We start from the raw sequence: 16,131 nt of genomic DNA, 5'->3' as shown, positions 1-16,131 counted from the left end.
AAGCAGGGAATTTTTAGAAAAATTAAGTCTGTTCTGGCTCTTATTCAAATCTGCATTTTTTAAAAAAACTTAGTTTATAATACTTCAAATTCCAACCATTTGTTTTGATGGACTGCTCTGAGACTCTTTTATGGAAGCTAAGCAGCACTCACATGGCATAAAAAACCCTACTGGTTAAAAATCAATAACCTTAAGCTATTTGGAAGAAAAAAGGGAAATCAATGCTCCATTTGTTCAAGTATGCTCTGCATATTTTTAGGTACACATCAATCACTACATATTAAATGTTACTTAGCTCTTCAGAGTGAAACTTTTCAAATTAACAACACCCACATGAAAATGCTCCTGCAAACAATAACATATTGTGCTCTCATTATACATCATGTCACCATATTTATACTCAAATATCTATTGTGAAAGATGCAGAAAGGGACACAGTCATATTTTTCTAGGCCTGAGCAGAAGGCTTGCCTTCTCTGAGTGCGATCAAAATTGGATCCTGCATGGTAAAGGTACCTGATCGTTCTCATGCCCACCAGCACACCGCTGCAACTGGGTACAGTGGGCTGCAACACCACCACTCCAGCAGAGTGCTGAAAATCCCAATCTTCTCCAGTGCTCTTCCTGATGTATTGAATATCTATTAGGAAATCCCATTAGTTTTAACTGCTCTGTTGTGATAAATATATTTTTGGAGTCCTCATCAAAATAACTAGCATATTTGCAGGCTTCAATCAATGATACTTAGGTTCATTAATAATATATTCCCCCATCCCTTTTTTAATAAAAGGGAGAAAAAGGCCTGAGAGGCATGCCAGATGTTGCAAATCTGCCCCTTGGAAGAATGTCTCTGATGAATTCAAATTTTATTATTTACTTGAGCAAAATCTGTGATCAAAACCATTTACAAACCCTTTATAACATGATTTAAAAAAAAAAACCCAAACAATAAAAGAAAGAAATTCAACCCAAGTGATTTGCTTGGCTGTAAAATGGAGGATCTCTCAGCACCTACTATTTTTCAATTATTTTTAAGAAAGGTTAAATACAAAGGCAGTCCTGTCACTCTACTTCAGGAGGCTGCTGCATTTCCGTTCAGCACAAAACTCTTTGCACAAGCAGAAGCAGCAGCTTCATCCCTGCAGGCAAACCACATTCCTTGAGGAAAAGAAGGCTCCTGACCTATTCTCTGCAAGGACTTTGGCTGCCCCTTACTCTTCTAACATAAAATGCCTCCCCTTAAACAAATGAGCTGGTTGCTAGAAGTTTAATATAACTGACACAATCAAGAACTGACAGTCACCTAATGTTAATAGGGAAAGGCACATTGTGTCCTTATTAGAAAGGAAGCACAGTTTCTTTTTACAGCCTCGTACAACTGAGAATCACACCCTGAGAGCCCAACTGCCCAGCAAGATTTACACATCAATTCTTACGGCTTCATTACCTGCTCTGCAGTACAACTTCATGGGGAGATCACGTAAAAACACTAACGTACAACTTCCACTTTTTAGGACTTCAAATGCGATGAAGTTACATCAAAATCTATCTTCTGAAAAAGGTATCTTGAAATTAAAAGTCTAAAGTCTAAAACAATGTCTTGTATTAGCATGCACTTGTGGCAAAGCATCCCTGTTCCGCACGCAAGGTAGCACAAACCTCTGGGATGTTCCAAGGACCATCCTCAAGGATAAGCTGCTATTTTTTCTGCAAAGATTCCCAGAGGAGCAGGCTGAGGTTCTGCCTGCCTGGGACTACATGGTATTGCCAGCCTCCAAAATGAAGGAATTTCTCTCCTTGCTTTTGTCTGTAGTGCTTTGCTTCCAGCTTTTGTGCCTTCACCCTATGCTGTGGCCACGTTTTCAAGCTTTTCTTTGGAATTAGGAGGGGAAAAAAGGAAGCGAGTTGAGACAAATCTTTTCATTTCCAAACTGCACCCTTGGTTGGCCTGACCTTGCGTGTGGGGATCCAAAATCCCCAGTAGTTCAAGGTTAACAGTAAAATAGTGCAAACTGGCAACACCCCACTCATTAATTACCCCTTCTGGAGCTGTGATTAACGTAGTAGAAGTTTCAGCTTCTGCAGTGATGTGTCTGGGTAATGCCATTATAAAAATCACAACTGAGTCCTTTGGGAATTGCTTAGTAAACTGCCTCAGACCAGCTAATGGCTAAAAGATGACACTATAAAGCCTTGTATTTCTCTATTTCACTATCCTATAAATCTCCCAGAATATTTTATGCTGTACTTCTGTCAGTTTTATTACATTCATGCATGCTAAACAATGGATTGGGTTTTTTTCCTATGCCTTTCATTATGCTGAGGATATCAAAGTAGTTTAATATATAAACTCATAATGAACAGCACCAACGCTGATACAAATTCTACCTGGGTCTGTATAGCATCTCCAACTCAAGTAAAGGCAACACTCGAGAAGAAAATACTAATTGTGTTTTCATTTATGTAATGCAAAGATACAACTGCAATCAAGAAAGAAAACAGCGGCTATAGTCAAACTCTGCATTATTTAAAATCACTGAATTCCAGATACCTTGTCTCCAAGACTTACCAAAGGCCTGGCTCAGGATCTCTCTGGACCTCTCATTAACATTTCATTGTAACTCAGAGAAGCAAATGTTACACAGTATACAGAGGAACAGAAAACTAATTACGAATTATTACAATAAATTCCCAGCAAATAGCAGAACAGCTGATACAGCTCTTTGGAAAGTATTAAATCAACAAACATGGTAAGTAGAAAAGATACATCTTCACAATTGGATGAGACCACAGATTTGGCTGAGATAGTTATGCTCACATAAAATCTCAGGACCTGACTTCTTAGGAAGGTTATAATGCAAACGATGTTGCAATGTACTCGGCACTGCATATTCAACTTCCCGTCTGAATACGTTTATCAAGAGCGTCATGAATGATTCCAGCTGTCCTATGCAAATGGCTGTCAGAGAGAGCTACTCAAGATAATGCTAGGAATGGCCATATCTAAACTGAAATATAGTAAATTGGGTATAATTTAAAAAAAAAAATAAAAATCACAGTAATTTGGTGGTATATAACCTGTATAAAATGTATAGAATACAACAATCAATGTAACTGAAATGAATGAAACTGAAACATGGCTGCCCTGTCCCAGACGTGAAATTCTACGTTATCACCAGGAAACAGAGGGAGCTGTGGATGTCATCGTGCTTGAGGCTTTGAATGTACACGATAATGTTTGATTCAGAAGATAAGTGCAAAACCACTCATTACATTTTCAGATAACAAAAGCTGCAAAAGGAGAGACTAATGAAGGGAAGGGGTTGCTGATAGAGCCACTTGAGCCACAGGGCAAGCACGACACAAGCAAATGTCACGCACTGTAGCACAGCAAATAAACCCCAAAGTATCTAGAACCAGATGCAGATGATGGCTGTGTGCCTCCACAGATTACCAGCAGCATGCGTGACCTTAGAGACCACAACAGTTCTAGTTTCCCTTTTTCTGAGAAGCAGGAGCAGAGAGGAGCAAAGACCTGGCACAGTCCTGATGTGACCAGGAACAGAGTTCATTTTAAGCAAAGGATGCACAAAGATCACTGCAGAGTCACAAGGATGAAAAAAAAAAATGCTTTGCAGTGGAAAAGTGTCAAGAAACCTCCTCTTGAAAAGAAAATGAGAAGTAAAAGTATCGAGAAGGCTGGGAGGTGACTGCACCATGGTGTGTAAGAAGCTACACGTGAAAGCTTACACAGGGGGAAAAAATTGGTAGGAGTCATCTTTACATAGTGGGCAAATGTACTCTTGACAGTTGAGGAAAAAGAGTAAATTGGAATTCTCAGAAAAATTAAGAGGAAAAATAACTCACAATTTACAATCCAAGCGAACAATTCTGTATTATAAGAATTTACCACGGGCAGCAAATTCTCCTCTACTGGTGATTTTGAATCAAGACTTAAATTTCCTTTCTGAAAGATGAATGGTTTAGATTCAAACCTAAATAGTCTGTATCATGCATTACACAAGGGCAAAAAAGACAAGAAATGACATGGGACCTCCACAATCCATTTTTTTGCCTGAAGGCAGGGTCAGCTGTGTAACTGCCACTAACGGCTCCAAAATCCTCAAGTACAATCAAGCCTAAATATCTGATCTAGAACTCTGTTGATGCAACTTAAGACCACCACCACTTCTGTTACCATTACCCATAAAGAACTGTATAGTCCCTTTATCTCTGCAGAACCTTTTAAATAGAAAATTCAAAAGTGATATCACAGTCCGCTCTTTACCAGACTTCTCAATTTTTCTTTCTCTGCCCTTTCCTGAACTGTAATACACCCTACAGTGTGAACGTGAGCACAGAAACCAAACAACAGTAAAAATAGGATAATTTAGGTGTTATGCCTGATCTCATCTTCAGTAATTAAATTTCAAGCAACCATCTCCATTCTGAGAATATCAAATAGCCAGCTGAATGAAAGTTAAAAAGGCTATTATGCAAAGAACATGGGAAATAATTTTTAAATCAGATAACCTTAAGAACTGTGGAAAAACTCACCCTAGAGCAATGTTTTTTAAGAAAATAAACCAAAAAGCCCTCCTTAGACCATACAAAGGTCAAGCTGCACATTAGATTTGTGCCTAGCCTTCCATCAAGTCACAGTTAAAAAACATCATTACACACTCACATCATTAAAAAAAATGTAGTATAAAAAAGGAAAAAAAGATGTAGGAGGGATTACAGCACCATGTGGCCATTCATGAAATGTGTACTTTACAAGGCAGACCTCACATGATGGTAGAAAGTGTTTCATGATGTGTTAGCAAAAAATATAGATTATAATGAACACACATAAAGACACAGTGTTAAGGCCATGCACATAAGTTCAGCTGACATTTCCCTACTTTTAAGAGCTTACCCAGAGGGCAATAATTTTTTGTTACCATACTTTTAATGACATTTCCTAGGTGTGTATCGTGCTTTTTTTTTTTAAAGGAGAAAAAATCCACAACTTGAAACTACTTTAGTAGATAATCTCAGGCTGTGATCGTTGTTTCAAGATGTTGATTCAAGAAGTAATTCAAAGAGCCTGATCCCTCCCACAGCTGAGCTGTACAGAATCAGTGCGAGCTGACTGAACCACTGCTCTTCATACAAAGTACACTCGAGTCTGCATTCAAAGGGACATGGACATTCAGTATCTTGGTATCCCAGCTCCACGCATTTGCCCAGCACACTATTTTCAAAAGCTAGTGGAGCTTGGTTAAAACAGATATAATAGGTATGTTCTGCAAAACATCTATGCTCTGTGCGGTATTACTTGTTCCAGAGTAATGGGAGAAACAAGAATGCTCAAGAATCACCCTGGTTTTACCGACCTCTTACCACTCTATAAAAAAAAATTTAGAAGTGAACTTCTATTTCCAAATCAATGGACCAAAGACACATACATAGGTTAAGTCACGGTAAACCAAGATACTTATTTGCCATAAAAAATTGCAAATGTATCATTCAACCCTTACAAATGATCAACAAGCTAACATGCAAGGCTTTCAAAAACCATACTGTCAGCACAGAATGTGCTTCTGCTTTCAAATACACAGCTTATTCACATGACATATAGTCAAGTTAATTCTTAAAGATTTACCTCATTTTTATTTGTCGGACACATTTTATAATAAAGAGCCTAAGAAGAGGGAATGCTGTAATGTCATAGTACCTTGTGAAACCATAATTTTTAGAGCTGCTTCTGCATCAGAAAAACCACAAAACTGATGAATAACAAAAAAAACCTGAGTAATATTCAGAAACCAAGTTTAGCTTTGGGCTTATTCAGACTGAATCTCTGTCTGTCTCTGCCTTCATACAGCATGTGATTTACAGCTACCCATAAATCAGAATTCAGGTCAGAGTTGAAGGAAAGTGTCCAAACTGATCAGCACGTGACACTGTCTGCTGCTATAGCAGCCTGATTTACTCTTTTTTGTTAGTGTTGGCCATTGTGTCTGTTTAAAAAAAGTAAGATAAAAAAATAATAATCAGTAATGCTAATACAGACTGCCTACCAAAAATGAAGTCTTCATGAAAAACAAGAACTTTACACATTAACTCTGCTAATGAATAACAGAAAACCAGAAACATCTCTTATGTTGTTCCCAGGAGTTAAAGGCAAGTACCTTCCCAAGCAGAAGACCCAACAGACTTTTCTCTCCTCCCCAAAGCCCCCACATCCCTCATGCACCAAGCAAGAGGAACCTGGCAGAGCTGGGACTGGCACCCAAGCAAGGCACAGGGAGGTGGCTGCTGGCTGTGGCCCAGCAGAAGGTCCAGCAGCTCTGGTCTGCTTGGCTTTCCCTTCAGCAGATGTACCTGCAGCGGCATGGTTGCCTCCGAGTCTTCTACCAGCCTTCCAAATTTGGTTTGACACTGGCCAACAGGTTCAGAAATTATTTAGGAATTAGGCGTGGGAAGAAACTGGGAAAGACACACGGAACAGCTGGAACTGCTGTATGTGTCTTATTTCCTTAGAAAATTATGCTAAAAGGGAAGTTTTGTCCCCTCTCCCCGAGTGCATTCACACAGATATTAAATACATGCTGCAGAGATTAAACTGCAGCTGAAAGGAAGAAGAGGGCAGCAGCCCGACAGCACAGAAAGGATGACTCCTCTCATACTAATGCTGAGTGATAATTCATCCTGGCTTCGAACAAATAAGTTATAATGAACTGAATTATAAGGGCTAATTAAAATGTAAGATTAAATTGAGTCCATGCTCTATCTCAGCATCTCGTTACCACATCATAGGAAATTTTAAAGGAGATCATTCCCCAGTGGCCTATAACTACTGCAGAAAGTAAAGAATTCATGGCTCCAGTGAGACATGAAAAAGCCTGTTTCTCTCTCTGGGTGGTCTTTTTAATGCTTCTCCATCCTATGACTTTACCCTGACCTAATCAGCCAGCCATTAAACAAGCAAAAGTCACTTACCAGTCACTGACAGAGGCACATCTTTAGGCTTTTACAAATTCCCCTGTAATGTTCATTTACCCCAAGACAGGAGGGAGCAGCCAAGCTTCCCGCTCTGCCCAAAGCGGGGTCCCTGAGTGCATGCTCCAAAGAGAACAGTTTGGTGTCACAGGGGGGAAAGCTGCCTTCCTGTGTCCAAAACAGGAGTTGCACAATTCTCCCCATCCCTGAGACATCCTGACCCAAACCCGTGGCCTCACTGCCCCCAGCGCATTCCTGCGAACGTTCTTTCTGCTCCTCTGAAACCTGTGACGCTTGGGGCACACACTGAGCATCTTGAGGAGCTGCCCAAAGACTTTTAGTCACTTAATTCAGCAGAAGATTACTAAGAGGTCAAGTGAGGCTTTTTCATGAACTTGGAGCTTCTTCCTGCTTCATTTTTCCTTAGGCTAAATAAATAGATGACAAGCAGCATATACGATAAAGCACAGCAGAAGACCTGCAGCTATCCTGAAATAGTGTTTTGTCTCTCTGCAGGTTATTCACTGTGCTGCTTGCATCTACCAGTAACACCTGCAATCTCAGCAAATGTATCAGCATATAGATCTTTACCTGTTTAGAGACATTCTTTAATATTTGGTTCTTATTAACATTTTGGATGCTTTTCCTAGCAACATTAGTATATAAACTTCAATTTAGAAAGAGACAAAAAAATTATTAGTATTTTCACTAATTTAGTGGCTCCTACTTTTTTTTTTTTTAATATATACAGCATTGACTTTGAAAAGAAAATGCAATATGACAGAGATAAATGATAGCTGTCATCCTGGTCCTGCAACGTGCCCTTTCTGGGCACGCATCCCTGCGTGGAGGCAGATCTCCTGAATTCCTGAGTTCTGCACGAGTGGAGGTGGGTGTCTCTGCCCTGTGCACTGCAGGTAACAGCACAGATTATGACTGATAACTCCTGGAGCTTCCTAGGCATGTGAGAAAAAAAGTTATTTGTTTTTCCTTGGGTTTTTTTGGTGTTTTTTAAACACTGGCCAACAGATCTCAGCATTCTGAGAGTTCCCATAAATACACTTTCCTTTTTTTTTTAAATTCAAAGAACTTTCTGCTTCACAACATCCACTGCAGTAGGACAGTGGTTAGTAATTTTGCACGCTTCATGTCACTAATTTTTTTTCCCCTTGGTTAAAACATTTAAGAATACGGAATGAAGGCCATTTCTACAGAATAGGAAATAGCAGCCTGGTGAACAGTGACTAGGAAAGGATCTAGGAAACACACTGGAAAAACAACTCACCCTGAAAGCCCAGATTGCTCTGGCGCAACCATAGCTTTAGAAGCTATAAGCATGGCTACTGCAAAGAGGGTCTTTTCCCTACCATATATAGCATTAGTGAAGCCGACCGAATCCAGAGTACAGTTTTGATACTTACACTTAATAAAGACTATGAAACTACTGGAGAAATTTCAGAAAAGAGTCAGAGAGACATTAAATGGATGAGGAAAACACCCACTGGAAGAGTGAAAGGTATTTGGAGATGACAGCAGCAGACAGACGTACGGGGAGAAACACCAGGGAATAAAGCAAGCATTTCATTCAATAAGGAGCAAAAGCAAGAGAAGTTCACATCAGAAATTAGCCACAATAATTTGACAGTAAAGCTGACAGACAGCTGGAACCAAGTGCCCAGGGAAGCAGCAGAGGTGGTAAAACTCAATGCCTTCAAATGCAGCCTGGACGCTTTCATGGAAGACTTCTGAGAAATATACTCTTTCCAATCAAGAACAAGAAAATCCAATGCTGGGCTAACCCCAGTAGCAACAGCCAGTATGAAATCAAAAAGGACCTAAACATTTATCTCTGCATATAAAAACATTTACAAGCAGGATTATTAGAATGAAGCCAGGTATGAAGAGGTCAATCCAGCATCGAGGCTGAAACGAGCAGGACAATGACCACAGAACCATAATGAAAAGCCTCACCCACAAGTAAAGGAGAATTCAATAAACAGCACCATCTTCCCAAAAAGAAACTTTCCTGAAATGGACTGGATGGAGTAGCCACCCTCCCAAGGCACTGGGTCACCTAAAGCTAGCCCTAGCTACACTGGGGAGACTGGGAAGAGAAGCTGCAAACCACTGGGAATAAAAGCTTTTCCTTCGACAAGCATTATGTAGAAATTCACTCACATCAAAGAAGAGCAAGAAACTTAGTTTTTTATCTCCTGTTTGAAGCTGCAATTAATTAGATTTATGTCTGTAAAAATTCACATAAGATTTAATGTGTCCTTTTAAGATTTGCCTTTTTGTCTGCCTCTTTGAATTACTTTGGATTGAGAAAAGATGGTACTGAACTAAGAGGAAGATGTAGGAGAATAAATGAGGATTCATTTACTCAGCTGCACCAGCAGGCAATCTTAAAACACTGTTCAAAAACGAGGGGAAAGTGTCCCTGGCAAACATTCATGTCAGGGTGAGATTTTCAAGTTTTCAGAACTTTGTTTAGCAAAACTAATGGTGCCTCAGAAACATGCGTGTGCTCAAACTCACCACTGAATTCTTTTTTTTTTGTTTTCAGTTGGAAATGATGGTAGGTAAATGCCATGAGGCTTTTCTGAATAATCAGAGAGCTCTAAGTGCTGACAGGTTTATAAGCAGGTGCAGGGTGCAAAGGGGAAAAATCCAAGTGATTTGTCATTGCAGCTATTCACATCAGTGATGTTAAACAAAAATCAAGTTTATTTTTCTTACTACTGTTTGAGAAGCTGAGAAGCATCAATAAGCATAAGCAAAGCAGAGTCCCTTTTTGCACGACTCCTGCTTACATTTTCTCTGTTTCTCTAGAACCTCGGTGATACACTCTAAAAAGCTTCATGCAATCCCTACAGTTCTTGAAAGCACTCAAGCAGACAAGTGCCAGGCAAGTGGAAGAGACTCCTTTTGTCCCAATGGTGACCTTCAAGCTTACCAAAAGAGTAGCAGAGATAACATGCCTTCTATCTCTTACCTGTCTGCCAGCTCGATACATGCAGGAGGAAGGAGCACAAAGCTTTCCTTATCCTGCAAACAAAAGCTTGGCTTCAAAGTTATAAAATGCTGTACAAGAGAAACGAGTCTGGTTGCTGGACTAATGCCCAGGATGGCTGCCCCTGCAAAAATTCCTGATTTCCAGTAACGGCTCTGCTACAATGGCATGTAGAAAACCCCATCCCTTTCCTTGGGAAGGAGCAAGGGGTTTTCACCAAAGTAGGGTTCTTCAATCTTCAAGCTGATCTTTGAGTCTTTCACGGATCTGAAGCTACCCTAAGCCTGCAGCTAGGAGTCAGTTGTCCCCTACCCATCACTGAGCAACCATCCTGCTCCCCACTGCGCTGGCTGCTCATGGTGAGCTGCCATCTAAGGTCTTCAGCTGTCAGGCAGAAAACACCACATCAACGCTTCGACCCTCAATTCTTTTAGTTTCTAGGGTATTGCATGATTTTTATGTTGAGCTGGTAGAAAAGCTTGAGCAAACGGGAAGAACCACATTCCAGACAATTTGAGTTCAGCTATCCACTGGAGATGGTCTACAAATTAATAGTTGCAATAAAATCAAGAAAAACTGAAATGCTTTCACAACACTGTAATATTTATAATGTGTATTTGAATTACTTTCTTGAACTTTCTGCAGAATCAATACTTGACACTCCAGTTCATAATGAAATTCAGTTTTTAAAAAAAACACCCTAGAATTAAGGAACAGAGAAAATATTCAACATGCTACTTCACTGTTAGGTCTAACACCCACCAAAAGATTTTGAAACTAAGGACTAAAACTCTCAAAAGAGTTTAATTTATCAGAAAACACTAGGAAATGCTAAATCAATAGTAAGTAACGTTGATGCACTTCAACAATGTCTTACTTAAAGATTCATCAGCCTTTTCACTACTCTACAGGTACTAGTTAAACTAAGTGTCCTCTCCATAAAATGAAAAATACATTTTTCAGGTTTGCAAGGAACAGCCAAAAAGGAAGCTGCAAATACTTTTATACATCTTACGTAATTTTTATATATTTTCACAAATTTGTATTGGAAGAAAAACGTAGAGAGATTTCATCTCATGGATACACTGCAGAAGAAACATGTTACCTATGAGGCAAGGATGTACCATATGTATAGAAAATGGGATCTTGGGAGGAGGAAGAAGTAACGATGTTCATCTTTTTCTCATGTACCTTATGTTGTGTACCATCTCTGAAAAATCAATTTAATCCCTTTGACTGTCAGGTGTGGCTCTTTGCTTTATCTTGCATTTCAGCAGAGAGATCATTTATCAAATATGTGAAGTCCTATTCTAATGAGTTTTATTCTTTAAAAATAATATGTTAGAAATAGAACTCTCATGGAATCTGTGTTCTCTATTCTGAAGATTGAAATTTTGTTTAACTCCTGTTGTTTTCATGTAATAAAATCATGCCCATAGTTAATGTATATATATCCAGTAAATTTCCAATTGCTCAAAATATTTTATTTTCTAAAAAAGCAAACCAATCCCATCCCCTCCCCCCAATTTCATAATTTCTGACTACACTTTCTACCCATGCCCAAAGCCATACATTCAAAGGGCATGCACTGACATTACTATGTAAACAAAATGCTAGAAAGTTAGGCAAGCTCTTGCAGAGAGGTGTAGAGAATTCACATTTCTACGAAAAATTTTTTATCTAAATGCAAGGAGTCCAAGCTAGTGGCACAGATGGCATGATTCCTGAATATAATTTCCAAATTAAATTTACAGCCTGGGCAATAACCATCTGCAGTCAGCTTTAACCTCTGTGTCCTGGCTAAATGCTAACTGGCATCACTCATTTGCGTCCTTCCAAAAATTCCTCAGAAGTTTAATCCAAATTCAATTTTCTTCACATTCCATGCTATAAATGTCTCTGAAGTCTTGCAGCATACTTTTAAATAGCTGCCAGAAGGGACTGCACTCCCATGATACAGAGCATAATCCCTCTGCATGGTTCATAAATACTTCTGTATCCTGTGGAACGGGAACTATTTTGTCAGAACAAAATTAAATTGGTTGACTCGGTGAAGAGTCATCCCAGGTACAAAAGACATGAATTCAGTGGAGTTTTCAGTCTCATATTAGTCTCTGGGTATACAGAGATGAAGCGTTCGCAACAGTGTGCTGCCACTTCTAAAACACGAGTGCGCAGTTTAAAGACCAAAGTTATCATCTCATGCATGTTGGCTGGAAAAAAGTCTCTCAACTTCTGCATGTGACTACCAGTGCCAGAAAGGAAGGGAAAAATAGGAAATTGTATTGTTTATATGTAAAAAGGAGGGAAAACGTTCTATGTATTACAATTAATAAGGAAGGGAAAAAGAGGACATTGTATTGCTTATATGTAAAAAGGAGGGAAAACATTCTATGTATTACAATTAAGAGAAATCAATGAAAAAGACTTTTGACTGAAAAAATGCCTTACCTTGAGAAGTTGAGGAAATGAACATGTCTAGTGAATAAATAGGGCTGCTCCGCAGTGCTTATGTTTTTAATCAATTCCATCTAAAAAGAATTAACAAATCAAATTTTCCATGTTACGTCAATACACATTTTGAGATAAATCTAACTCTCAAACAACATACGACGATGTAATTTTCAAGTGTGAATTACTCAGTAACTCCTTCCCCACCGTCCCTCCCAAACGCTGTCATCAAGATAGCACGGTTACTATTTCATGTCTAAGCAAGAAAGGTTAAGCCACAGGCACCATCGTGCTATCATGGAGCTTATGTACTTCCAGAAGTGGGTATGAGTTTAGGGGAAAGTGTAAACTAAAGGAAAAATCTAAACCCTGCCTAAATCTGCACCAGAGCTTTGCAAGTGGCAGCTGCCCTCTGTTCACCAGGACACCAAAATGTAAAATGCCTGAAACTGTAACAGAATGTGGGAGCTGAGCCAATGACCATTTTCATATAACAATAAAAATTTCCAACATTGCCAAAACACTGACTGATTCACCCGTTGAAATATAGAGATCAGCACTTGCCATTCCTTTTACTATTACAGCAAATTACGAGTATAAATTAAACGGGCACTTTCAGAAAGATGATGCTAAGTTCTAGTTCAGGCACTTTCACACCATTTAAATTTAAAAAAAAAAAAAATTTCAGATCATTAAAATGGAATAATGTAACCAGCATAGACTGAAGACTGTGCACCATGGATATGAGTATCTGTGTTGTATAAGTTGAGTTACAGCTATGAACTAGAGGAAACTGAGAGTGTCTAGAGGAGCTAGACATGCTAGAGAATTGAGATTTCCTCAATAATTTTGCTTCCTTACTATTAATTTCCTAAGACTGATTTTCAGATTTTCTGTTGTGTGCTCAAATGCAGGCTATGTTATGGACACTGAACACAAATGCATTTGAAATGACAGGTATGAGTTACTACACTAAAAGTGTACCATGAAGAGCATGGCAGAAAATGATGCCCATGCCATAACAAATATTAAACTACATTTAAGAGACACCGATTGTCAATTTTTTTCCTTCTATTTCCCAGTTTTGATATATGGATATTTTGTCATGGTTTTTTACACTGTCACATTTTACTGCTTCTCATCCAGCTTTCATTCTGCATTTTCTCCTGCCTTCTTTCGGACAACACAAGCTATTGCCATTTAACCTCTAGCATCAAATAAAAAAGTGCACACACTAACATGCTTTTCCCAACATTTGCTTTGCTCTCAACACTTTTATACACATGCATGTATGATGAGCACTGAAGCAGACAGCTTATTTTGTCTGTTGTCTCAGGATGGGCCTTTTCCTGTCAAATTAGTTTGAGTAAATCAAGGGACATTAGGTATAGACCTTGTATATCAAGACATAGTTGGTCTGAGAAAGTATATCAAAGTATGTTAGGTTTGAGAAAGGCTGCAAACCCAAGGGAGTGGAACGTAAGGAAGAGGAAAGACAATATGAAAGGAAAAGAGAAACAAGTGAAAACAGAGAGATGATGTGTGGAGAAGTTAAAAAAAAAAAAAAAAAAAAAAAAAAAGGCAGGAAGGTAATAGCCCCCCCACTTTAGTTAGTTGTATCTGGACTCTGGACTGTTTGATTCGGGTACAAATAGGTCTTTATACAGCTCCTTCAGTACAAGATAAATGCTATGAGCAAGAAATTAATAAATCTGAAGAGCACAGCTTGCCCAGACGAGAATTAGAAAGCCCAGGAAACTTTGAAATAATTGGCTTGAAGTGATTAAGTATTGTTTTTTAATGCTTTGAAGAGACAGAAAGCTTTCCAAGCAAACCAAGTAAGTTGACATTTCTTTAGGATTGGTAACTCTGCCAAAAAATTATATTTGTTCACCTTGCAGAATGAAACAAGAGGAAACTCTAGAGGCTGGGTATCTGATGTCTCAGTTGGCTTCTTTTTTTTGTTACAAGTTACAGGAGAAGTGAAATTCTCAGAACTGTATGAAGCTTTATGTAATAATGGCATTTTACCCACGTTACTCTATCTGCATGAATGATGGAAGGAAGATGGCAGAAGGAAGTTATTGATACGTGTTTCCCATCACACTTCACCCGATGTCAGTGTCGGGCTCCTGTCAACCTGCTGCCGGACTGGCAGAGGCACTTCTGGAAAGATGCACAGAGAGTAGGACAGCATCTCCCTCCTGGCTTTTTTTCTTTAAAACTCTTGCTACCAAACAATCTCTCGAGCTATGATAATAGCTTACTCCAAAGCAGACAAGGAATTTTGTTTTTGACTTGAAGTACCTTCATATTTAGACACTTAATGATCAACTGGACTTGTAAGCAGATGTGGATAAAGCTACAATGTGCATATGAACAAACAAGCGAAAACCATTGTTTTAAAAACGCAGCCAAAAGGGTAAGTAAGGCTCAACAGAAACAACACGCAGATGTCAGGAGGGAGAAATAAATAACTGTAATGGCTCACGGCCACATGCAAATTGTGGCCATATTTCCCTTGGGCCTCCCTCTCTCTGATCCCACTGTGCTGCACTGATTTCAGTCTAACAGGCCAAATGTATTTCTCAGGAATACCTAGCTATCTGCCCCTCCTTAAGATGATGTTAAAGAAAAAAGAAAAGAAAACAAAAATCTTTCAATGTCTCCCAGAAGAGTGGGATTTTTTTGGGGGGTGGTGGTAGGTGTGTTTGGGTTTTGTTTGTTTGGGGTTTTGTTGTGTTTTTTTTTCTTACAAGATGATTAGTGTAAAGGACCTGCAGAGAGTAAGAGTGAGCAGAGAATGGAAGCTGAGGAAAGCAAGTACATTTGGATGGAATGAGTGATGAAGGAGAGAGATACATACAAGCACAGATGATCTAGGACGTGGTCTTAAACCAACCTAAGTCTGAAAAGAGATGAAAAGGCACAAGCAGGAGAAGATAAAGTACCCTGGCAAACGCCATTAGGGAAGAGATGAACCAGAGTACATCCACGTTTGGAGGGAGAAGCTGTAAAAGTATCTGGAGGAAGCCACGGCCCAGCCAAATCAGCTCAGCTCGACCTCTGGGCAAAAGTGAACCAAAGTGGAACCAAGTAGTTCCCCCAGCAAAGGGGAGCATGCACACTGCATGGCAGGAGCCTGCTGAGATGCTAACACACAACAAACAGTTGCAAAGACCTCTGTGGTGCGGTCAACACACATTTGCTGTCATTCCACCCCACCACCTCACACACCAATTAATTGCAAGGAACAGAATCTTTAGCCTAGATGCTGATTTGCTCCCTAGTATAACATCTTTCTACCAGTGTGACTCCTTGCTTAAGCTTTTACTCTAAGTTTTTTCTCCAAAATTCATTTTCTGCACTGACTTTTAAACCTTTAAAGCAGACCAGATCCATGAACAGAGGCAATCCTGTAAATCACAAGATATTTTTGAATCTTAAAGCCCACCTGAGCAAGAGCACCAAGAGGCAATAGTCCAAGGGGGAAGTTTTTTTCCATGTTTACTGTCCTATGCTACCACAGTAGTCTCAGTTGGCCATACTGAAGAAATCAAACCATAATGGCTCAGCATCATCTGTGTATTTGTCCTCAGCTGTTGCTGCATTGTAAATAACAATCCAGCAGATGGCACAGTGAAATGACGCTGAGAGAGACTGGATGGGGCCCTCCCCGA

The 16,131-nt window shown here is 39.4% G+C and overlaps 1 protein-coding gene across 2 annotated transcripts in view; it reads right to left on the bottom strand.

Moving 5' to 3' along the window:
- The window catches only part of UST (uronyl-2-sulfotransferase), a 102,225-nt gene that overhangs the window by 66,210 nt on the left and 19,884 nt on the right, over positions 1 to 16,131 (bottom strand). For both annotated transcript variants that reach the window (XM_014951264.1, XM_014951263.1), the window contains exon 3: positions 12,452 to 12,531. In XM_014951264.1, coding sequence (XP_014806750.1) covers positions 12,452 to 12,531 — 80 coding nt within the window. The remainder of the gene's footprint in view (positions 1 to 12,451; positions 12,532 to 16,131) is intronic.

This window comes from Calidris pugnax, unplaced genomic scaffold (assembly GCF_001431845.1).
Source record: "Calidris pugnax isolate Ruff unplaced genomic scaffold, ASM143184v1 scaffold24, whole genome shotgun sequence".
Taxonomy (NCBI): Eukaryota; Metazoa; Chordata; class Aves; order Charadriiformes; family Scolopacidae; genus Calidris; species Calidris pugnax.
Note: the sequence above shows the minus strand (reverse complement) of the source record. Positions and strands in the feature narration are given on the sequence as shown.